This window comes from Mesoplodon mirus (genome assembly GCF_964341445.2).
Source record: "Mesoplodon mirus genome assembly, chromosome: 16".
NCBI lineage: Eukaryota > Metazoa > Chordata > Mammalia > Artiodactyla > Ziphiidae > Mesoplodon > Mesoplodon mirus.
In genome coordinates this window covers 55,778,026-55,803,753 of record NC_138992.1, presented here as the reverse complement: position 1 = coordinate 55,803,753, position 25,728 = coordinate 55,778,026, and the positions used below count along the sequence as shown (strand labels likewise).

Below are 25,728 nucleotides of genomic sequence, written 5' to 3'. Positions count from 1 at the left end.
TGCTTGCATTTTCATTTTTAGGTAAATAATAGAAATATTTCACCTGTTACGTCATAGCTTAATCTGTGGGACTTGGGCTAGAAGAAACACAGATGGAACAGATGGAAGTTATACTGTGTAGACCATGCAATTATTCACTCTGTTTGAGTGACATTGTTTTGTGTATAGACACAGAGAAAAGTTTAACAAGCCATTGTTTACTATGAGAATGGGGCCAGAGGAATGGTTCTCAAATCAAAGAGCAGAGATTATCTCTTTGTGAGGACAAACTTGATTAAGAGGCATCCTTGTCCACTTTTTGTGGTATCGAACAGGGAGCCAAATGCTTAGCTTCAATGGAACCATCTTTCCAGCATCCTTGAGGAAAAAGCCGCCTGTCAACTCTTGGGTAAACAGCATCTATGAGTGATGGAGGGAAAAGTACTCAGAGGCAGGAAAGCAGTGGACATTGAAGGTCTACCAGACCTGCATGCAATTCATGAACGCACCAGAATGCTCCAAGAGAGAATGGAATTCTGGGCCTTCTCCTTTTCTGTCTCCTCAAACTTCCCACAACCTTTAGACTCAAGAAAATCTTCCCTGGTTGCAATGAATATAGTGAATACTCTAATGTTTGTGCCAATGCAGAAGTAAAAAAGCCCAGTTAACATGAAATAATGAGACATCCTTGGGGCTTCCCTGGTGGCGCAGTGGTTGAGAGTCTGCCTGCCAATGCAGGGGACACGAGTTCGTGCCCCGGTCCGGGAGGATCCCACATGCCGCTGAGCAACTAAGCCTGTGAGCCATGGCCGCTGAGCCTGCGCGTCCGGAGCCTGTGCTCCGCAATGGAAGAGGCCACAACAGTGAGATGCCCGCGTAACCCCCCCCCCCACACACAAATAATAATAATAATAATGAGACATCCTTTCAAGTCACACACACAGTCACCTTCTCTGTCCTTGCCCTGCAGGCCAGCAAAATGCTAAACATGGAGGCATGGGCCCAGCAACCAGATTTTTGCTAGAAAATTACCAGGAGATATGAACCAGACTCATATGGACACCCGAAATCTGTTCATACAGCATCATCTTTCAGAGCTTCTGTTCAAAGCCTATAAAACAAAGTGGTAGCTCAGAAAGCAGGGGGTGGCAGTGGAGGTGAAGAGTAGAGGTGGGGAAGAGCAAAATGGACGGGAATCCAGGAGATTATGTGTACCAGTCTTATTGCTAAAAATGTCTGCTTCCCACCTTGGGGGGCAGAGTTTGCAGAACATCTAAACTTTCTCTGTTGATAGAGGATTTTGTACAGTGATGGCCACTGAATCCACTAAATTACATTAAACAGATATAGATGAATATTTTCTCTGTGCCTGACACTGTGTTGGGCACAGAAGACATGACAATGAGTGAAACCTAATCCCTATCTTGGACATATTAACAGTTTATTAAGAAAGTGTAAATAACTCCCTAAGAGATAAATCTACAAAGTACTAATAGGCTTCAATGTAGAATAATTAATCCAAGCATTCTTCCATCTACTTCTTTACTCAGATACTTCAGGCCTGGGAAATTGTACCAGGACACTCAGTAGGAACTGGCAACTCTACCCACCTTAATAATCCCTGGGAAATCACATCATTATGAAATTGTTTTCCATAATGGTGGCCCTGAGTCATAAAGGGAAACTTTAAATCCTGTTCAGTATTCTCTATTTTAAAAAGCAGGAAATGTTTTTGGGGGCAGGTGACTGAGTAATCCATTTTAGAGTTTCGTAGGCAAGATTTTGTTGTGTAGACATTTACATTTTCCCTAGCAACTGACATCTCTCTGATTAAGCAAGAGTTTACCATATTTTTGATAAATAAAATTTTTAAAGAATTTTTTTCTGGGCTTCCCTGGTGGCGCAGTGGTTGAGAATCTGCCTGCCAATGCAGGGGACACGGGTTCGAGCCCTGGTCTGGGAAGATCCCACATGCCGCGGAGCAACTAGCCCCGTGAGCCATAATTACTGAGCCTGTGCATCTGGAGCCTGTGCTCCACAACAAGAGAGGCCGCGACAGTGAGAGGCCCGCGCACCGCGATGAGGAGTGGCCCCCACTTGCCACAACTAGAGAAAGCCCTCGCACAGAAACGAAGACCCAACACAGCCAAAAATAAATAAATTAATTAATTAAAAAAAAAAAAAAGAATTTTTTTCTAATAAATGTCAACCATGTGAACATACCATTAGAAATGGTTAGTCAGAAAAATAGTAGATTATGTTTTCTATATATCTCTTAAAAATTTTTTTTTTTTTTTTTTTTTTTTTGCGGTACACAGGCCTCTCACTGTGTGGCCTCTCCCATTGCGGAGCACAGGCTCCGGACGCACAGGCTCAGCGGCCATGGCTCACGGGCCCAGCCGCTCCGCGGCATGTGGGATCTTCCCGGACTGGGGCATGAACCCATGCCACCAGGGAAGCCCTCTAAAATTATTTTTAAGTACTAAACTTGGCTTACACTGGGGAAAGCATTTTGTGTTGAATGTGTATTGATGGAGAGATGATAGGGAGAAAATTGACAGCAGTAGAAACAGCATAAAGAATATGTGGTGGGGCTCCCCTGGTGGCGCAGTGGTTGAGAGTCCGCCTGCCGATGCAGGGGACGCGGGTTCATGCCCGGGTCCGGGAAGATCCCACATGCCGCGGAGCGCCTGGGCCCATAAGCCATGGCCACTGAGCCTGCGCGTCCAGAGCCTGTGCTCCACAACGGGAGAGGCCACAACAGTGAGAGGCCCGCGTACCGCAAAAAAAAAAAAAAAAAAGGAATATGTGGTGTCTTGGCACCTTTGCTAATGCTAGTATGAACTCACTGGGTTTCCGAGTTCAAACTCGTACTGCTCACCACATGACAGGCTGATAAATTGAGAGGTGAGTTATTGGGGCAAGGAATAGTGACTTTATTTGGAAAGCCAGCAGACCAAGACAATGGTGGACTAGCGTCCCAAAGAACCATCTTGCCTGGGGCTTGGATGTTAGTTTCTTTTATAGAATGAAGAGGGGGAGGTGAGGAGGTAAAACAAAAAGAGGTGATAAGTTTTTGCAACTATTTCCTCTTTCTGGCCAGACTCTGAAGAGGATGTGTTAATTTCTTCTTTCCCTGCAGCCATTCACAGGTGGGCCTGATCAGGATGTTTCCTCTGAGCTAAACAAAGTTTTTTAGCTTAACACTCAGGCATGGGAGGCAGGGTTCCCAGAGATGGGCCACTGTGTATACTTTAAGCCACAGGCAACATTCCTTTAGTGATTAACTTGCAGTAAAATCAATTGGATACAAAGGTTAAAGTAAAAGAAATGGATCCAATATGGAGTCTTCCCTATTACAACTGCATAGAGATTTTGTGGTGGAAAGTGGAGGCAGGTCACCACCAATGAAGCCATGAGGTTTGGAGAACATTAGGTAATGACCATGCCTCCCTATATCTTTCTGCAACAGATGTGAAGATTACAGTGTTTTATCCCAATATGCAAATCCTGTCTAGGCTCCAGGGAAGAGGCATACTTCTGTGGACAGTCCCTGTCTTTCATCGGGAGGAAGATGGCTTTGGAATGGGAAATAAACCTGACAAGCAGGCCCTGACACAGGGGAGAGTGGACACCTAAATTTCTTTGGGCCTTGCTTCCCTGGGCCTTGACTTGGAGCTCTCTAGATATGCTTGAGGTGCTGTGTGAAGGAACAATCTGATGAAAGCAGAAGCTGGTCTCTGTCTTGGAACAGGGCATTAGGAACATAAGCCAAAACATACCCTAGGGTCCTATAAGGATGAGCAAGTCTTGTCTAATGAGCTCAAGTTCTTTGTTATAGGTGAGTTCAGAGTCTGTTTCCCTGAATAACCATGGAAACTTTGTAGAGTCTTCCCTAAACATTACAGACCCAAGTGGTCATCAATCCACACTGTAAACAGCTATGACAGATTACTTCCTAGGCTTAGAGAATTATTTAGAAGATAGACACTGCAAAGTTAATTCACTTCACATGAGTAAGACTTTAAATTGTGGTTTACCAGAGGATCTCACTTTATAATCACTTTCCTTCTTGCTCGTTGTGGAAGAGTGTCTTTTCTAGTTCTTGCTCCACACCTGTCAAGGAACATTTAAATTAGAAGATGTGGAGGCTGATTATAATATCCACTTGGTAGATTTTCCAGGACTTTTTCTGGTCCATTAGTCATTTCAAGTTCTGTTAACACCTGCACCAAAGGATGAGTGGGAAGGGAGAGGTGTTAACAAAGATAGAAATGGCTAATGGCCCAGAATATTAAAAAAAAAAAATTACAGGCATGGGATTACCTTAAATTGTAATCTATTTTGTGGTTCTATTTTGGAAATTTACTAGTGCATTGGTCATCACTAAATATATCTAAAAGATAGTTATGCAGCAACATAACTCAGACGTACCATTATTTCCCACCAACAGGCTTGCAGCACTTACCCACAATCCTTGTCTCAGCTGGCTGCCTGAGTGGAATTCCCACTGCTTTGGTATGGTTTTGGGAGTTAGGACATCATTTTTATCTACTGGCTTCTGTGGTATTTACTGCATCTAAAAATGAAGGATTCTGCATTTAAATGTTGCCTGGAAAAAAAACACAATATCTTGCTTTCTTTTATTCATTTGAAGTAATTATTGCTATCACAGTCTCATGTGCATTTTTCCAAAACCATAATGATTTGAGACTTATAGAGTATGGTAAAAAAAAAAATAAGTTGGATTGTTTTTTCAAGCAGGCAATTTTGTGAAGCAAATGGTAGTAATCTGAGCCACTTTTTGGTTTCTAAAGATTTCATCTGTCCACAGGATGATTTCAGGGTCCCATATAATTTCTTACCTGGAGGCTAAGATCCTATGTTCAAAATCCTGTTTTCCATTTCCCACACATAGAACACAGGTGTGAGAACATAAAATCACACACTTTCATTCATAGAGTTTCCTACATCCTTTGGCTTAGAGCATCTCTGAGTTCTTTGTAATTAGTTTAAAAGAAACATGGGAGGAAGTTACAGTCTTTTCAAATAAGCTACAAGTTTCCCTTAGGAATTTATACTAAAATGTGTATTTATTTTTAAAACCAAATGATATGAATATAAGAAATGCAATACTGGGTCAGCCCAATGGTCTAACCAGCCTGTGGTTTCAAAGTCTCTTAGTATTCCATTAATGTTGGCCTCAGAAGTTTTGGGATTCATTTCAAACTCCCTGGTTTCCTTTATTACTCAAATCTGGGTTTACCATTCATAGATTCGTCTAAATGTTTCCTGAACTTACTTATATCTTTAGCTTACATCAATTATAGAAACGAGTTCCCCAGTAGCAAGGGTTCTACATCCTATCCATCATGAGACTATAGCAAGGGTTCTACTACAGGGGAGTGAAGAATTGGGGTGAATAATCCAATCTATCATGGTTGTCCTCTTGGTTACAACTATTCACATCCTACTCACATGAAAAACTTATTCACTCCTATCCGATGACTGCCCCCTCCCCTAAGCCATATCCAATTACAGTATCTGCAAAAAATCCAGGATCTTGTGATCTCTATGAAGTCCAGACCCTGCTACTCTTGACCCAGAGACCTATAAACTAAATAGAAAATTATCTGCCTTCCACATACCTAAGGCAAGCAGCTTCTAAAATGACTCCAATGGTCCCCACCTCTTGGCATTCATAGCCTTGAGTTATCCTCTTCCCTCGAGTAACTTGCTTCTAACCAATAGAATATGGCAACTTTAAGGGGATGTCACTTTTGTGATTAGGTCACATAAGATAGTGACTTCCATCTTGCCAGTAGATGGATCTCTTTTTATCTTGATGAGTTTGTTGAAGCAAGGTGCCATGTGGAGGAAGCTCTGAGGGTGACCTCCATTCAAAAGCCACCAAAGAGTTAAGGCCTTCCGTATAGGACCCCTCAGGAAACTGAATCCTGCCAACCACGTAAGTGAGCTTGGGAGAGGACCCTTCCCCAGTCAAACCTTCAGATGAGACCCCATCCCTGGCTGACAACTTGAATGAAGGCCTGTGACAGACTCAGAATCAGAGGACCCAGTTAAGTTGTGCCTGGGGTCCTGACCCCACAGAAACTGTGACATAATAAATGTGTGCTGTTTTAAACTGCTAAATTTGGGGGTAATTTTTTACTTAGCAATATATAATTACTATAACACCTAAGGTGTAATGGTGGAACATGATGACTGCAATAAATACTCCAATTTGAAAAGGTAAAGAATAGAGGGCACACAGCAATCACTGGACCACAGCAATTTTTTTTTTTTTTTTTTTTTTTTGCAGTAGCCGGGCCTCTCACTGTTGTGGCCTCTCCCACTGCAGAGCACATGCTCTGGACGCGCAGGCTCAGCAGCCATGGCTCACGGGCCCAGCCGCTCCGCGGCATGTGGGATCTTTCCGGACCAGGGCACAAACCCGCGTCCCCTGCATCGGCAGGCAGACTCCCAACCACTGTGCCACCAGGGAAGCCCTGGACCACAGCAATTTTTAAATCCTACTAGGTAAATGTTATGGGAAACCCATCTTAAGGTAAGGGGTGTTCCACAATTAGACCCCTATTCTGCCTCACAGGGTTGGCTCTCAGGTCCATCTTTCTCCACTGTTCCTGGCTTCTCAAGAGGTTCTTTCTGTTCTGTCATACTACTTGCCATCTTGTGAAGAGAACATAAGAACATAAGAACATATCAGCTAAGCCATTTTTAAAGACCCCTTCCTGGCTGTAGGAGTTGGGGTTCATGAAATCTTTTTATATCTTGAACAGTTTCAGTCTCTTTTAGTCTAGACTGGAAGCACTTCTGTCAAAAGGTATCTCCCCAAAACTTTTTGAGCTTTCTACTTATTTGATTCCAATAAACTTCATATGCAAAAGGCACACCCACAATTTTTTTTTTTTTCCTGAGGTAAGCCTTTATCTCTCTAAACTTAATTACTTCACTTTGGGCACATTCAGGCTTCTGTAACACTTTGCCCTTATGATTTCTGTGAGTTCTTCTGTCTATCTGAAAGAATCTGCTAGACATATTTTAGTCCTTTCAAAAGTCCTTTCAAAATGTTTTAGCTACATTCTAGATTTGGTCTTTACCCTGAGGTCATGTCAACACTGTGGATTTCACTTTTGCTTGAGCAATGTTTTAAGGCCTACACCCTTGGTTTGATAAAATTTTTCCTGAATTCAACTATTTCTTGTAGTACCTTATTAAATGCAGCTTATGCTTGCAATATTCTGCCTCAACATTTTTTTGCCAAATGTCTCTGTTAATTAGGTATGTTTTCTATCTTCTAAGTTACCTCAGGTGACAGTTTTACCAAATGTCTTGCTACTACTTAACACAGGCTGCTATTTTTCTAGTCCCCCATAACAATTTTCCTGCTGCCTACCACCCAATCCCAGGACCAATGCCACTTCTAGGTACTAATTTCTGTATCAGTTAGCTATTGCTGCTTAACAAACAGCCACAAAAATGTCAGTGGTTTACAATAAGCTTTCACTTCACTCACTGGTCTACAAGTCTGGGATGGCTCTGTTTCAGGCTGTGGGTCCATTAGGCTTGGCTATGCTCTGAAGGTCTGTGCCACAGAGAAAGGCCAAACACTAAAGCATGTTTCAGCCTCTGTTCACTGTCACTAAGATCCCACTGGCCAAAGCAAGTCATATGCCCAAGTCCAAAGTCAAGGGGTAGGAAAGTATAATTCATCGTCATAAGACCACGCTGAGAGTATGCATTTACAGTATTACTACACTGAAGGGAAGAATTGAAATCACTAATTCAATCTTTCACACTAAGTAAAATTTTATTTGAATAAGGGTTTCTGTGCCCATAAATGTTTTAAATTCCTGGCCTAGATGATTTCTAAAGTCTTTCCTAGTTGTTTGAAACATCATGGAAATAGAAAGAACATTTACATGGAAAAGGGAAAATCAGCAAATTACAGAAAGAGGCCAGTTCTTTTTGGCAAAGCACTGGGGGTGGTTATGGGTTTCATCAAACACCTGAAAGGAGTGCAAGAAAAGAGTTTGTGAAGATGCTGTACAATGAACCAGCTTATCTTGAATCACCCCATTACTTATTATGGGATAGCATATTTTTCTTGCATGCCGTAAGTTGTTTAGGTCACAGACCCATTCAATTGTAAGTTCAAAAATATATTCTAGCACAACGTTCACAGCAGCATTATTCACAGCAGCCAAAACCTGGAAACAACTCAATGTCCATTGATAGATGAATGGATAAACAAATGTGGTATATACATACAATGAATATTATTCAGCTTTAGAAAGGAATGAAATTCTGATACATGCTGCAACACGGATGAACTTTGAAAACATTTATGCTAAGTGGGATAAACCAGACATGAAAGGATTAATATTTTATGATTTTACTTATTGTACAATACTACCTAGAGTAGTCAAATTTATAGACAGAAAAGTACAATAGAATGATGGTTATGGGGGATGGGGGCAGAGAGAAACAGGGAGTTATTGCTTAATGGATAGAGAGTTTCAGTTTGAGATGATGAAAAAGTTCTGGTGATCAACAGTGGTCATGGTTGCACAACAATGAGCATGTATCAATACTTAAAGCCACTGGATTGCACACTTAAAAATGGTTAAAATGATAATTGTACATTAGGTATATTTTACCACAATTTAAAAAAAGGATTTGCTTCATCAAAAAATATATATACTTTTAAATTTTATATATTTTATAATTTTATAATTTTATAATTTATAATTTAATATATTTTTATATATTCCATTGTATATATGTGCCACATTTTATTTATCCATTCATCTGTCGACAGACACTTAGGTTGCTTCCATGTCCTGGCTATTGTAAATTGTGATGCAATGAGCATTCTGGTACATGACTATTTTTGAATTATGGTTTTCTCAGGTTATATGCCCAGTAGTGGGATTGCTGGGTCATATGGTAATTCTATTTTTCATTTTTTAAGGAACCTCCATACTGTTCTCCATAGTGGCTGTATCAGTTTACATTCCCACCAACAGTGCATGAGGGTTCCCTTTTCTCCACACCCTCTCCAGCATTTATTGTTTGTAGATTTTTTGATCATGGCCATTCTGACTGGTGTGAGGTGATATCTCATTGTAGTTTTGATTTGCATTTCTCTAATGATTAGTGACATTGAGCATCCTTTCATGTGTTTGTTGGCAATTTGTATAATCTCCTTTGGAGAAATGTCTATTTAGATCTTCTGCCCATTTTAGGATTGGGTTGTTTGTTTTTTTGATATTGAGCTGCATGAGCTGCTTGTATATTTTGGAGATTAATCCTTTGTCAGTTGCTTTGTTTGCAAATATTTTCTCCCATTCTGAGGGCTGTCTTTTCGTCTTGTTTATAGTTTCCTTTGCTGTGCAAAAGCTCTTAAGTTTCATTAGGTCCCACTTGTTTATTTTTGTTTTTATTTCCATCTCTCTAGGAGGTGGGTCAAAAAGGATCTTGCCGTAATTTATGTCATAGAGTGTTCTGCCTATGTTTTCCTCTAAGTTTGATAGTGTCCGGCCTTACATTTAGGTCTTTAATCCATTTTGAGTTTATTTTTGTGTATGGTGTTAGGGAGTGTTCTAATTTCATTCTTTTATATGTAGCTGTCCAGGTTTCCCAGCACCACTTATTGAAGAGGCTGCCTTTTCTCCATTGTATATTCTTGCCTCCTTTATCGAAGATAAGGTGACCATATGTGCATGCGTTTATCTCTGGGCTTTCTATCCTGTTCCATTGATCTATATTTCTGTTTTTGTGCCAGTACCATACTGTCTTGATTACTGTAGCTTTGTAATATAGTCTGAAGTCCGGGAGCCTGATTCCTCCAGCTCTGTTTTCCTTTCTCAAGATTGCTTTGGCTATTCGGGGTCTTTTGTGTTTCAGTACAAATTGTGAAATTTTTTGTTCTAGTTCTGTGAAAAATGCCAGTGGTAGTTTGATAGGGATTGCATTGAATCTGTAGATTGCTTTGGGTAGTATAGTCATTTTCACAATGTTGATTCTTCTAATCCAAGAACATGGTATATCTCTCCATCTGTTTGTATCATCTTTAATTTCTTTCATCAGTGTCTTATAGTTTTCTGCATACAGGTCTTTTGTCTCCTTAGGTAGGTGTATTCCTAGGTATTTTATTCTTTTTGTTGCAATGGTAAATGGTAGTGTTTCCTTAATTTCTCTTTCATATTTTTCATCATTAGTGTATGGGAATACAAGAGATTACTGTGCATTATTTTTGTATCCTGCTACTTTACCAAATTCATTGATTAGCTCTAGCAGTTTTCTGGTAGCATCTTTAGGATTCTCTATGTATAGTATCATGTCATCTGCAAACAGTGACAGTTTTACTTCTTTTCTGATTTGGATTCCTTTTATTTTTCTTCTCTGATTGCTGTGGCTAAAACTTCCAAACCTATGTTGAATAACAGTGGTGAGAGTGGGCAGCCTTGTCTTGTTCATGACCTTAGTGGAAATGGTTTCAGTTTTTCACCATTGAGAACAATACTGGCTGTGGGTTTGTCATATATGGCCTTTATTATGTTGAGGTAAGTTCCCTCTATGCCTACTTTCTGGAGGGTGTATATTCTAAAGCTAAATACGAATAATTAGGGTAATCTACACCACCGTACCTCTCTACATATGGAATACTAAAGAGTTGGCCACATTAATTAAATCTTAGGCCAAATAAAAATGAAAATGGGAAGGGCTGAGAGACTTATGACACATCTATATTTCAAATAAAATTATACACCTACAAAGATATGATAAACCTGTTATGACTGATAATTCACTTATTTCAAGTTTATATTCTTGCTCAGAAAACCAAAAGACAATCAGAACTGTAGTTTTTATACATTGGCTCTTGGATGTTTGGAAACTGTGGTAGGCATAAAAACACACTATTCAGGTCTCCCTCAAAAAGTAAATAAATAGGGCTTCCCTGGTGGCGCAGTGGTTGAGAGTCCGCCTGCCGATGCAGGGGACACGGGTTCATGCCCCGGTCTGGGAGGATCCCACATGCCGTGGAGCGGCTGGGCCCGTGAGCCATGGCCGCTGAGCCTGTGCGTCCGGAGACTGTGCTCTGCAACAGGAGAGGCCAACAACAGTGAGAGGCCCGCGTACTGCAAATAAATAAATAAATAAATAAATAAATAAATAAAGGGGGTGGGAGGAACCTTTGGGAGGTGATGGATGTGTCTATGTCTTGATGGTGTGATGGTTTCATGGCTGTAGACTTCTCCTCAAACTCCTTGAATTGTATATATTAAATATGTACAGCTTTTTACATGTCAGTCATACCTCAATGAAGTGGTTTAAAAAAGAGTGAGAGTCTGATTTGTGGAGTGTGCGTCGTAGACAGCCTCTAGCTGCTGTACCTCCAGGATCAACCAAGAGTGTTCATGCTGAGGTGAAACACTGAGAATCTCCGATGATGGAGCTTGGTGGGAGTACCAGAGATGGGCCATTCCTACTTAATACAGGACTCGTCTAATGGGTCATGTTTGTTCTGGGGCGCTTGACCTACATAATTTGCGAAGTATGATAAAGTGTTTATGATTTGCAAGTTTTTATATTACATCAGGACCTCTCCCATGAATTCCAGATCCACATATCCAACTGCCTGCAGAACATCTCCACTTAAATCGTTAATAGGCATCTCAAATTTAACGAGTCCAAAACTGAGCCCTCATAGTCCCCCTCAAACCTGCTCTTCCCTTTCCAATTAAAGGCAATTCAATTCTTCTAGTTGCACAGGCCAAAAACCTTGGAGTCATCCCTCACTGCTCTCTTTATCACACACTCCATATCCAATGTTAGGAAATACCATGGTCTCTACCTTCAAAATACATCCAGATTGCAATCACTTCTCACCATCTCCACTGCTACTCCACTGGTCCAAGCTACCAGCATCTCTCACCTGGATTTGCTGCAAAGTCTCCTAACATTTTGCTGCTGCTGCCCTTGTTCATCTTGTCTACCCAGCTAGTACAGGATCCAGTGAAACTGTCAGATTATACCCTTCCTCTGCTGAGAATCCTGCAAAGACCCTCCACCCCAATCAGAGTAAATAAACGCCAAAGTTCATACCAGGACCAACAAGACCTCCCTCACTTCTTCAGGTTCATCTCCTATTCCTCTTATGCTGTTACGATGGCTTCCTCCCAAGCCCCTTAAATGGGACAAGCACAATCTGGCCCTTTGTAGTAGGTGTTCCCTCTGTTAGAATACTCTTTCCCAGGGACTCATGGGACTAGCTCCTTCAGTTATTATTCAAGTGAATTCCTGGTAACTATATACAGGGATGGATGTTAACTAGACTTACTGTGGTGATCATTTTGCAATATATATAAATATTGAATCATTCTGTTGTATACCTGAAACTAATATACCATTATATGTCAATTATATTTCAATTAAAAAAAAAGCTCTTTAAAGAGCTCTTTCTAAATACCGTATCAGTGGAAAAATAAAATCTTTTACATCAAAAAAAAAAAAAGAAAAGTGAATTGTTCTGAGGATTTCCATTGACAGCACAACCTAAATTTCAGTCTATCACTCTGATACCTCATAACCCCATTCCTTGCTTTATTTTTTTAATTGAGATATAATTGAAATACATTAGTTTCAGGTGTACAGAATGATTTGATATTTGTGTATATTGGGAAATGATCATCACAATAAATCTAGTTAATATCCATCCCTATACATAGTTTAAAATTTTCTTCCTTGTAATGAGAACTTTTAAGATCTACTCTCTTAGCAACTTTCAAATATACAATACAGTATTATTAACTATAGTCACCATGCTGTACATTACATCCCCATGGCTTATTTATCTTATGGCTGGAAGTTTGTACTTTTTAACCCCTCTCACGCATTTTGCCCCCTCTCCCCACCACCAACCCCTGCCCTGGAACTACCAATCTCTTCCCTGAATCCATGAGCTCTTTTTCCTAGATTCCACATATAAGTGAGATCTTACGGTATTTATCTTTCTCTGACTTATTTCACATTGCACAATGCCTTCAAGGTCAATCCATGTTGTCAAAAATGGCAAGATTTTCTAGATAGCCAGTGGGAAGCAGCCGCATAGCACAGGGAGATCAGCTTGGTGCTTTGTGACCACCTGGAATGGTGGGATAGGGAGGGTGGGAGGGAGGGAGACACAAGAGGGAGGAGATATGAGAACATATGTATAACTGATTCACTTTGTTATAAGCAGAAACTAAGACACCATTGTAAAGCAATTATATGCCAATAAAGATGTAAAAAAAATGGCAAGATTTCCTTATTTTTTAATGGCTGAATAATATTCCATTATGTGTGTGTGTGTGTGTGTGTGTGTGTGTATCACAGTTTCCTTAGCCATTAATCCATTGATGGACACTTAGGTTGCTTCCATACCTTGGCTATTGTAAATAATGCTGCAATGAACATGGGGGTGTATATATTTTTGAGTTAATGTTTTCATTTTCTTTGGAAATACCCATAAGTGGAATTGCTGGATCATGTGATAATTCTAATTGTTTGAGGAACCCCATACTGTTTGCCGTAGTGGCTGCATCAACTGACATTCCTACAAACAGCGCACAAGGGTTCCCTTTTAAAACTCCACATCCTCGCCAACACTTGCTATTTCTTGTCTTTTCATGACAGCCATTCCAACAGGTGTGAGGTGGTATCTCGTGGTTTTGACACGTTTCCCTGACTTTGAGCACCTTTTCATGTACTTCTTGGCCATCTGTATGTCCTCTTTGGAAAAATGTCTATTCAGATCCTCTGTCCTTCCTGCTCTATTTCTGTCCTCAGCACACATCCCTGTCTAACATACTATATAACAATATTTTACTTGTTATCAATTTCCCCCAGCCAAAGGTAAGCTCTACTAGGCAAGCAATTTTGTCTAACTTGTTTACTGCTGTTTCTTTAGTACTTAGAACAATGCCCTGTACAAAGAGTGCACTCAAAACATATTTATTGAATGACAGAGTTTCTCAGTACAGTTTACACTATTCCAATCAAAGGAAAGAATGGGTATAAAAACAGGGGGAGGAGAGATACACCTAAAGAAAATTCTGACAAATAAGAGCTATAATTATAGCTTGCATTTACTATGTCTTCTCCGATCATTTATTCATAATTGTCTAATGGCAGTCGTGATGAATACCTGGGTTCAACAAAAAAGGAGTGAATACGCTAAGCAAAGTTCTTTTATTTTTCACGACGTTCTTCTTTTGATTTTGAGTCTTTACTCTCCTGGAGTCCTAACAGAATTGCTTCAGCCTCTAGGATAGTTGTATCTGTTGTCGCTCCCAAGAACCTAGATGTAAGTTCAAGATCTAATAGCCGCAGCCGGACTCTGGTTCCTTTCTGGTATTTCCTAAATAGTAAGAAAAAAAATTCCATTAATTCTGAATATCACTAAATGAACAACTCCTTTAAAGTAAAACCCAAATTCTAATTTTAATTTGTGTTGGCTCAAGATAACAAAATTAACACTAGTATATGAGAAATAGTTGTTTTTGACAGAAAAGTAATTTAGTAGTATCAGAATTTTCATCTTAAAGCTGCCTTTAAAGATTTTATAACCTAAATAAAAATGTATTCCAAACTGAAATTCAAACAAGTTGGTTCTTGAAACTGACATTTATTTTAATGTCAGTTATTTTTAAAGTCAAAAAGTATCAAGGGGAAAAATGTTTTCAGAAACATTTTATCTTCTAAAATTAAAATCTTCTTTTAAAGTAAAAGAAATTTTACAAAAACAAAATGGAAAACAGTCTAAGTGCAAAGTACTTAGTACTGGGGATTGATTGAACTGTAACTAAAGTATAATGCTGGCCATAACATGCATGATGGCTCAATTTGGTCAAAAAAATTTTTCAAGTATTTCATAATACCAAATGAAAACTGATACTCATTTGTCTTTCTTCCTTGATCAATTATTTTAAGAGTTTAACATCAACATTACGAAAAGGTACGGGAAAGTGAAAATATGGCTACTGAATGAAAACCACAAATCTTTAAAAATCTAAAAATATATACCTCAAGAACTCTAAGTTAGTCTTAAAATTAAAATTAAAACAATTTTATATAAACAGAAAATGAAGAAACAGAGTTCTCCAAAAAAGTCACTGGAAAATGATTTTAGTAGACCATATAATGAACAATGTTTGATTAGGTATTCTGGAGGAATTTATTAGTGGTCCATCAAGTAAACATTTAGGCTATTTGGCTTTTTTTTTAAAAGTTATTTTTCTTTCTGGTTACAGAAGGAAATGTCCTTTTGTAAAATCTGGAAAATCATGATGTCAGTCACATTTCCTAGTCCTTCTATATGTATGTTTATATATATGTACATGGGTGTGTGTATCTGATGGCATAGATCTTACTTTCTGTCTTTGTTTAGAAAAATTAAAGAGATATCCTAGAATATTAAGGCATAGCTTTATATTCTTAGAAAAGAGCAGTTATAGAACACATTCCATAGGAATTAACCACTGGGAAAACATGCTAAGTTCACAGACAAGGTAAAGCTGAACACTATTTTCTGCAATACTTGGAGCTGTAACCTGTGTTCTAATGGATTCTTTCATTTGTCCTTACAGCACTACTCCAGTGATTCATTTAATCAGCTTTGATTCACGTCGACCCCCTTCCCATCCCCCACCACCCCCACACCCCGCACAACATCCAATTAGTTATCAAGTTTAGTTCATTTTTTAACACACATATTTCTTGAGCTTAGCCCTTCAGGTCTCATCATGCTTAGCTAAAGCTTGAGGTAGGACCTGGTCTTCCCAGAGCCCACCTTCCTAGTCCACCTCTCACAATGGTTCCGTATCTGCTCTGCTTACGTGGAAATGGCCAACGTCCATTCCCACACACTTCTACTGCTCTGCACCTTTGCTTCTGTTGTAGCACTGCTTGGATTTTCCTTCTAAATAAATCCTATTGATTCCTAAGTATCCAGGTCGAATGCATCAAATGCAGCTCCTGAGAGCCTCCACATTCCCCTTATCAGAATGCAGATTCTGTCATTCGAATTCCCAAGGAAGACAGAGGTTTTGCAGTCACAGACTTGGATGCAAATCTGAGCCCTGCTATTTACAAGTTGGGTAACCTTGGGTAACTTGCTTTCTCTGAACCACAATTCCCTCATCTATATAACAGACTTCGACTACTTGGCAGGTTTGCTGGGATGGTTAAATGGGATAATATTATATATTGAAAACGCATAGCCCAGTAAGTGCAAATGTCAGAGCCCTTCACTCACCTGTATTGGTTAACTGTGTAAATCTCTGATTTCTCATTAGGTCGAATACTCCCCAAGATCTGGCAGTGTATTTATCTCTGTATCCTTCCAGTGCCAATGCAGCAGGTACTCAAATGTTTGTCAATAAATTAACAAGACGCTTGCTGGCAAAAGCCACCACACTACCGACTACCTAGGTTTTCCATTCTCTTGGCTTTAGCAGCTGTGTGGCCTGGCTCATTTACTTAACCTCTCTGAAGTTTGCCTGGCAAAGTGCCTGGTGCACAGTAGTTAATAAAGTTAGTTCTCTTCTCCTTCCATTATTCATATCTGGCCTATAAACAACCATGATGAAGTGGAACAGTGACTTTTTATGAAAAAGCTTGAACATTCACAAACACTTGGGACACAATTTCTGGGCACGGTCTCACTGAAGGGGAAGCTCTCAGTGTAGATCGTTCTGTGTCATAAAATGCTAGCAATCTCCTGTTAAAAAATAAAATCAGAAATACCATGAGTGCACAGTATGCTTGGTAGTTTATGGAAAGGAACACTTTTTTTAGGTGTAGTAGCCTTTAATAATATGAAAGTTTTGTCTTCAGCTCTAAAAATTATGCAAATTTTAGAAGTTATCCAGTGAGTTGGTAAAGGAGATGAAAAATGAACTGCAGGACTTTACATGTGCTAAATGAATGAAGAATCACCCACATGTATATACCTCGCACTAAACAAAAAAACCGCTAGAAGATTCTCTGACTTCTGCTACCTTGAAGTAGCTGTTTCTACTTTTATGGTACTTAATTTTCACTGTGCATTATTTCTATGTGTTATCTTCCCTAGCAGACTACAGGTTCGTTATGGGCAGGGCTTTAATCACATCTGCCTCTCTTACAGTACTGAGATGTATACATTTCATTTAATGTAGCCTTTTGAACAGTGGTTTTTCACTTTCCAGTACATCAGAAGCACCTGGGGTGCTTATTAAAAATGCAAATGAGGGAAGCAACCCCAGAGAGTGAGCTGGCAAATCTAGGGTGGGACTTGGGAATTTCCCTTTTTAACAAGCTCCCCAGGTGATTTGGATGCAGTCTTCTCTGATCAGCATTTGAGAAAAATCTGGCCTAGAATTACCTTTATTGTATACAAGACACAGCATCCTACACACATACAAAGGGCCAGTAAAATGAAGACCTCTGACAGGACTTTGTGGCCACCATTAACAGCCTTTGAGGGTAACAGATGTTTCCTATAAGTGATGAAAAAGCCAACAGACTTTAGGGTGAGTAATTTAAACAGATCAAAAAAAAAAAAAAGGTCAGGGAATGACAATATATAATGGAGAAAGGCACCTAAGAACAGTCCCTTGAACAAAGCCTACTGACAGCTGGGGTGGGGCTGCCTCCCCCAGACACAGACTGTCCTTTCTGGGAGACCCGGGACATGGAAAGGTTAGCATGGTCCTCACTCAACAGGAATAGCAGCCATACAATTAATGTGGAGCTTATCCGCGCTTTAACTTTGAAACACTTTATTAAAGGGAAGTAAAGAAATAACTAATGTATTTCTGAGAACTCCATTTCTGCCAATGAAATTTGAGGTGAACCTTCAGTATTGTAGTCTTTGACAATCACTTAATACCACTTAGTCTTCCCATTTGGGTTTCCATTGTTCCACATAACAAGATTTAAAATGAAAATGCCAGTAAACTCTTTCCCCAGCTTGTTTATGCAGTTCTTAAATGGCCTATTTATTCAAAGGTTTGGGCCTAAGTATAAATATCCAGAAGAGGCAATGCGGTGGTCAAGACTCTAGACCCTGGAGCCAGATGGCCAGATGTGTGCCCAGCTCTATCCATAAATATGCAACTCTGAGCTGTTGACTTCATCTCTCTGTTTCAGCTTCCTCATTTGTAAAATGGAAATAATTATGCCTTCTAGGTTCCTATGAGCGTGAAATGAGTTAACACCTGCCAAGCCCTTATAAATACTCAATAAATGTTAGCTACCATCATCAATCACCACCACCACCACCATCACCATCAAAACAAACACAGTGACACCTGATGCTCCAGCCTTGGCGTGATGGGGAGTACAAGGGCGGTCCCAGATATAATTCCAAGTAATTAAACCAATGAAGGATTTCTGTAGAAGGTATGTTTTGGGGGTGGGTTTCCTTTCAATAATTTTCTTTGATTCAAGTCTTACTTATTTTAATGGTATAAGCATTCCTCTCTTAAAATGTATTATATAATGTATATAACATGCAATATATATAAATACATTATAAATGTCCTACAAAAAAGAAAACAATTTCTCTTGAAATGAATGGTGAATTTCCTTTGAAGATGTGAGGCAAAATAGCACTGAACAAAAGCAAGTAAAGTTCAGAGAACTGCACATTTAACAGTCCACACTTCCCAGCATTAACCACAATATAACTGAAAACAAGAAAGTAGACTATATTGTCAGTCACAGTGACTTATCTATTCTAGTATTCTTTTTGACAGTGGTTCAAGGAATACTGAGGATTGAGGGGCGGGTAGGGCTGTCTAATTGTACCTATCTCCTATCACTCTTCCTTAATTCTTGATGGAGTTAAGCCGTCAATGAATCTATTTTTAGCACATACTATTTCTTGGAAGGGGAAGATGATCATCTCAATAGGTTCATTATTTTTTCTTCCAAGAAGCATTTTTTAGCTTCCTTTAAAATTTAACATTTCATGCTGGAGAGGGTGTGGAGAAAAGGGAACCCTCTTGCACTGTTGGTGGGAATGTAAGTTGATACAGCCACTATGGAGAACAGTATGGAGGTTCCTTAAAAAACGAAAAATAGAACTACCATATGATCCAGCAATCCCACTACTGGGCATATACCCTGAGAAAACCATAATTCAAAAAGAGTCATGTATCACAATATTCATTGCAGCACTATTTACAATAGCCAGGACATGGAAGCAACCTAAATGCCCATGGACAGACAAATGGATAAAGAAGATGTGGTACATATATACAATGGAATATTACTCAGCCATAAAAAGGAATGAAATTGGGTCATTTGTAGAGACATGGATACATCTAGAGACTGTCATACAGAGTGAAGTAAGTCAGAAAGAGAAAAACAAATATTGTATATTAACACATGTATGTGGAACCTAGAAAAATGGCACAGATGAACCAGTCTGCAGGGCAGAAGTTGAGACACAGATGTAGAGAACTAACGTATGGACACCAAGGGGGGAAAGCCGTGGGGTGGTGGGGGTGGGGGTGGTGGTGTGATGAATTGGGCGATTGGGATTGACATGTATACACTGATGGGTATAAAACTGATGACTAATAAGAACCTGCTGTATAAAAAAATAAATTAAATAAAATTCAAAAATTAAGAAAAAAAATTTTACCATTTCAATAGTAGACTTAACTTCTAACCTAATCAACCATCCCCTTTCTTTATATACCAGACACTATCTCCTCTATGTCTTCTTTCTATAATGAGGTTTTATTATTTTTAAATTTTAATTAGTTTTTCCTCATTCCTTTGATTACATCAATGGACTCTTCCTTCTCAAAATGCACAAATACCCATAATTTTGCTACAATTTTAAGAGGTTCACAGATTACCTGAAGGTCATCTACGGACCTATAAGATTAAAAAGTTTTGTGCTAGATTTTAAGTCTCTTTATATTTCTTGAGGTAAAAGAAATGGGTTCTCATTCCATCTACACAACAACATGGCCTTGTGATAATTATGTGTGTTGTTTAATTCCCAAAGTGTTTCTTAATGAAACCTAGGACTTCAGTGAACAAGCTCACTGGGCCACTGCTCACAGCCACACAGTTGGTAAGTGGTAGACCCAACCTCTATCTACCACGGCCTCATTTTCTAATGGATATAAGACAAAAGTCCATGGCATATGTAAAGAAGGAATTTTTCTTTCATTACCCTGGTCACTTCCTTAAGTTTAAAACTATTAGGAATGAATAAGGACAGATGTTAAAAAGAGAATTAGGTCCACAGAAGCATAATATTTTCACTTTAAAAAATATGGAAAAGGGGGGTAAGGGGGGGAGGGATAAATTAGGAATTTGGGATTAGCAGATGCAAACTACAGTATGTAAAATAAATAAACAAGGTCCTGCTGTATAGCACAGGGAACTATATTCAATGCCTTGTAATAAACTATAATGGAAAAGAATATGAAAAAGAATATATATACATGTATAACTGGATCACTTTGCTGTATACCAGAAACTAATACAACACTGTAAATTAACTATACCTCAATTAAAAAAAATAAATCAAATAAACATGGAATGAAAAGATAAATCAATAAAATGTATCCAACAAAGCAACAGGCTTGAGATGACTCTTTAGAAGCTGAATGGGTCCCACCATCCTGAATATTTATACCATAAATGTTTGTTTATAGCAAATAATTATACCAAAATGTGTTGGAAATGTTCAGAAGTACTGTATGGCAATGATCAGGTTGACATTTAGTAGGGGTGGATGGGATGGAGACATTCTGTAATGCACAGAACTCTTCCATACAACAGAGTTGTCCTGCATCTGTGCTAGACATTGATGTGGGTGAAAAACCTGCTTATAATTATCTAAGCCTAAAACTCTGTCTGCTAAATACAAAGAGTTGGTTTTTTAAAAATAAGAGTTTAAGTATACACTAAATTTCCAAGAATGTGATTACTGTGTAAATTAATGGAAGACTGACTTTGTCCACAATGTTAGCAAGAGTTGCTCACTATTTCAGAAAATCACACTGCCATAACAACACCACCATTTCATTTTCGTGTCTGGCTACATGGGTTAAATGTGCCTTCTTTACAGCTTAAACTTTGGCTTATTGTTTGCATTGGGAGGAGATCCATCCCCTCTACACCTGCTATCTAAAAATATATGATTTATCTTCTCACCTTTCAATGAAGTGCATTGATAAAAACTTAACTAAAATGTCAATAATACCAAAACACCGTTGCCCAACATAACTTTCTGTAATGACAGAAACAGTCCATATAAGGTGGTCATTGAGCACTTGAAATATGACTAATGTGAGTGAGGAACCAAATTTTTAAATTTTATTTAATTTGAATCAAATTTAAATAGCCATTTAGTGCAGTTATAGACAATTTCAAATTGACAATAAAAATAGTAAGCATATTTGTCCTACAATATATAACACTGGAGGGCTAGTTTTACAAGAAAAATAGAACTCTGAAATAATTTGTTATAATAAATAGCTATTACTAATTAGATTCCAGCAATAATAAACCATCAGATCCATGTTTGCCATTCCTAACTCCTCAATTGTTTCTTTCCCCACTAGGAAAATGGTTACTTTCAGTGGTAACAAATAATGAATTATCAGAAAAAAGTCTCCATGGCTTAATGCAAGGTTGTCTATTTTTATACCTTTTTTAATTAGAAAAAAACACTTTGGATATTAGTTTTTCAGAAATGCCGTATTTCATATTATAAAACATTGAATACTGCTGTCTTGAAAGCAAATAGGATGTCTCCAGTGAGCATGTTCAAAATGAAAATAGCCTGTGTTTTCACTGCTTGGTGTGTTTCTTTAACTTCAAGTGCTTGCCTCCGACTGATCTTTGTGAACTCCAGCGTAAATGGATTCAATGCCAGCCTTCACCATCACTGCTCTCTTCCACTGTGCATTTTCGCAGACCATATGCTGCAGTAAATGAGCCTGCATGTCTGAGCTGTTTAGGAAAAGGGCAATTAAATCTGGTTTTGCATTTCTGTATTAAGGACATGGTTTAAAGACTTTCCTTTGGAGAGGTTTTTGACATTCTTTCCACAGACATTCTTTAACATCTGTCAGTGCATGCTGGTGACGGTTCTCGTAGACTTAAAATAGAGACAGTCTTCTCTGACTAGTTCTTTGATATACATATATTAAATAATACAAAGCCGACAAATACAAGGCTTGGATTGAACCTCAGTATCCAAAGAGAATCTTGTAAGGAATTCTGACTTTGCTAGTCAATTTAGCTGTCTTGCTGTAATCATAGTTCTCAGAGGTTTTAAAAATAGTTCTCTTGAAATCATTAACCATCTATGTTTTCATCCCAGTAAGTTAAAATAGTTTAGAACTTTTTCTGATTTTCTTACAATTCGTTAAAGTTTTAAGACTTTAGAAGTAAAATTTTGTTTTCTGAAGAGAGAAAGCTAAAATGTTTCTAATGGTTCAATTACCACCTATTTGTCTTTTCTAATTCATACAAATGTTCACAGTAATGCTGATCTCTGTGTGAAGCCCGTACTTTGTCCGTGTGTGTGCGTGTGTGTGTGAGGGAGAGCATTTGCATGTGAGCATGAGGGAATATATGTACTTTATTACTCTTTAAATGAACTGTCTGGGCATCAATTTCCTCAGTTTTGAAAAGCACAATGTTAGAAGAGACCTAAGGTCTTTTGCAGTTCCATGATTTTGTTCTACTTTCACACAATTTTAAGTGTTTGAAAACAGATATAGTATAGAGAGCTAGTAAGTGCAAAATTGATTAAATACACATACAAAATGCAAAATTTTAAGACTTTTTATTAGATATATAAAATATTATTATAGTCTTAAATATTCAATTAACAAATGAACTTTTTTTTTTTTTTTTTTTTTTTTTTTTTTTTGCGGTTCGTGGGCCTCTCACTGTTGTGGCCTCTCCCGTTGCGGAGCACAGTCTCCGGGCGCGCAGGCTCAGCGGCCATGGCTCACGGGCCCAGCTGCTCCGCGGCATGTGGGACCTTCCCAGAGCGGGGCACGAGCTCATGTCCCCTGCATCGGCAGGCGGACTCTCAACCACTGTGCTACCGGGGAAGCCCCAAATGAACTTTTATATGCAGACTCTGTGGTGTATTTCAGATTTGTCTCCCTTTTTCAAAGTACCATCACTGTGTTTCCTTGACAGTGTTTCTAGTCTATTGCTTCTTTCTGTTCAATCTGTAAGATGCCTGTCAAGACTGACTCACCACATACTATCTATACTGTCTTATCAAGCACAGCATCCATGGTTAACAAAATAGAGGTAGAGAGTGCTCATAAAGTTCTGTAGCTCTCCAATAATTCAACTCATTAAAATTTAAAATGTTCATAATACTAAAATGCATTTCCTCAAATTGCTATCATCATGGATAAGAATTTTAATCTTTTTCTGCAACTCTACTATAAATGTATGATTTTGTTTTTCCCTTAAACCAAATTCTTCTTAACCTTGCCCTGCCAGTTAAGTATTTTGTGCCACAAACAGAAGTTTTGTCTCTTGTTCAAACATTGATTTGTTTTATGAAATGTGAAAATGGAACATTTTTAAATGTCCAATAAATAATTTCACTTTTTAATAATGTGGAATATATATATAATGTAATATATTACATATAGCATCAATAATGATAGTTATAACTTTTTCCTAGAGTTAACAAAATAAGATGTGTTAAGAAATTAGGGAAAGGAAAACCCTATAACCTAATAACTATATCAAGTCCATATTTATTTAAAAAAAAACAGGGCTTCCCTGGTGGCACAGTGGTTGAGAATCTGCCTGTTAATGCAGGGGACACGGGTTCGAGCCCTGGTCTGGGAGGATCCCACGTGCCGTGGAGCAACTAGGCCCATGAGCCACAACTACTGAGCCTGAGCGTCTGGAGCCTGTGCTCCGCAACAAGAGAGGCCGCGATAGTGAGAGGCTGTCACTGCGATGAGGAGTGGCCCCTGCTTGCCACAACTAGAGAAAGCCCTCGCACAGAAACAAAGACCCAACAGAACAAAAATAAATAAATTAATAAACTCCTACCCCCAACATCTTCTTTAAAAAAAACAAAAACAAACAAAAAAACCCAAAATGTTTGCTGCTGGTCAGAATATACATATATAATAAAAAAGAATATACACGTATTTATATTTAGAGGGGCCAAAAACTCCAAAGGAAACATAAGGAATAAATGCTTTCAGGCACCTGAGATATGCTGATGACTAACATTAGATCAAAGTTGGAGCCAGAATTACAGCATCTAAGCAAAGGATACATTTTATGGCATACAAGTTTTGTTTTATGAGAAAAGAAAATATACACATTTATTGCCAGAGATAAGTTTTGTCAGTGTACAACAGAGGAAGGAATATGGGCTTTAAATAGTCACAGAGGGGTGGAGTCAAGATGGCAGACTAGGAGGATGCAGAATTCGCGTCTCTGCACAACTAGAGCACCTACCAGGCACCAGTGGGGGACCATGGACACCTAAGGGGACGGGAGGAACCCCTAGTGACTGGGTACGATGTGGGGCGTGGGGGGGGGGAGTGGGGGGGAGGAGAAGTGGAGGCTGGACGGGACTGGAGCCCTGAGGGGCGGCTGGGGGAGGGGAAGGGATCCCACGCCCAAAGGGGGAAATTGGGGAACCACTGGGAGGGCAGAGGATCAAAAGGCAGCGTGGCCAGGCTTCCCCCACCCACTTGGGCCCCCAGGAGCCTGCTGAGATCCCAGGCCTGACCCTCTGCCCACCGAGGCCCCCTCCAGCCGTGCAGGTCCTGAGGGAGTGGGAGGGAGGGAAGGGGGAGCAAAAGTAAAGGCCGGACCTCCAGGACCGGCACCCCTAAAGGGTGGTTGGAGGAAGGGAGTTCCTACACCCAGCAAGACCCACCCACGGTTAGGGGCCCAGCAGGAACAGGGGAGACCATGGGGGAGACAGTAGGTGGGGGGCAGGGAGGAACAGAAGGGAACACGGCCAGCGCTTTCCCTGTCCACTTAGGCACTGGGGAGCCTGTTGGGCTCCCGGGCCTAACCCCCTGCCCTTGGAGCCTCCCTCCTGCCGTGCAGAGCCCAAGCCCCACCCCTACACCCCAACCCAAGGCCCTACTTCTACACTCGGAGACACCCTCTGAGACACCCTCCAACCGCTCTGGGCCTAAACCCCACCCACACACCCTCACCCAGGGCCTTAGCTCCAAACTCCACACTATGGAGGCCCCCCTTTGGACGTGCTGCCTCTCCCCTTCCGCACAGGTCCGAAGCAGAGGCCCAGCCCCACGCTCAAACATCAACCCCACCCCCACCTAGGCCCCACCCCACCCTAAACCCCGCCCCTGCCTAAGAGCCAACCCGACCTAAACTCTGACCCCCAGAGCCAAGGCCTTTTTTTCTTTTCCTGTTGTGGTTTTGTTTACCTTGTTGCAGTTGTTTCAATTATATTTTTATTTTTCCTAATATCTTTTTTATCTTTCTAATTTTATTTTATTTTTTATTCTTTGTTATTGTACTGCTCCTTTTTTCTTTTTTTTTTTTTGCCACACCACACAGCATGCAGGATCTTGGTTCCCAGGCCAGAGGTTGGGACCGCCGAACTCCTGTGGTGGGACACCAAGTCCAAACCACTGGACTAACAGAGAACCTCAGACCCCAGGGGATATTCATCAGAATGAGGCCCCC

The 25,728-nt window shown here is 39.6% G+C and overlaps 1 protein-coding gene across 1 annotated transcript in view; it reads right to left on the bottom strand.

Moving 5' to 3' along the window:
- Positions 1-13,989: 13,989 nt before the first annotated feature.
- Positions 13,990-25,728, bottom strand: part of MRPS28 (mitochondrial ribosomal protein S28) — a 100,454-nt gene continuing 88,715 nt past the window's right edge. The window contains exon 3 of the mRNA XM_082600723.1: positions 13,990-14,404. Coding sequence (XP_082456849.1) covers positions 14,236-14,404 — 169 coding nt within the window. The 3' untranslated portion in view covers positions 13,990-14,235. The remainder of the gene's footprint in view (positions 14,405-25,728) is intronic.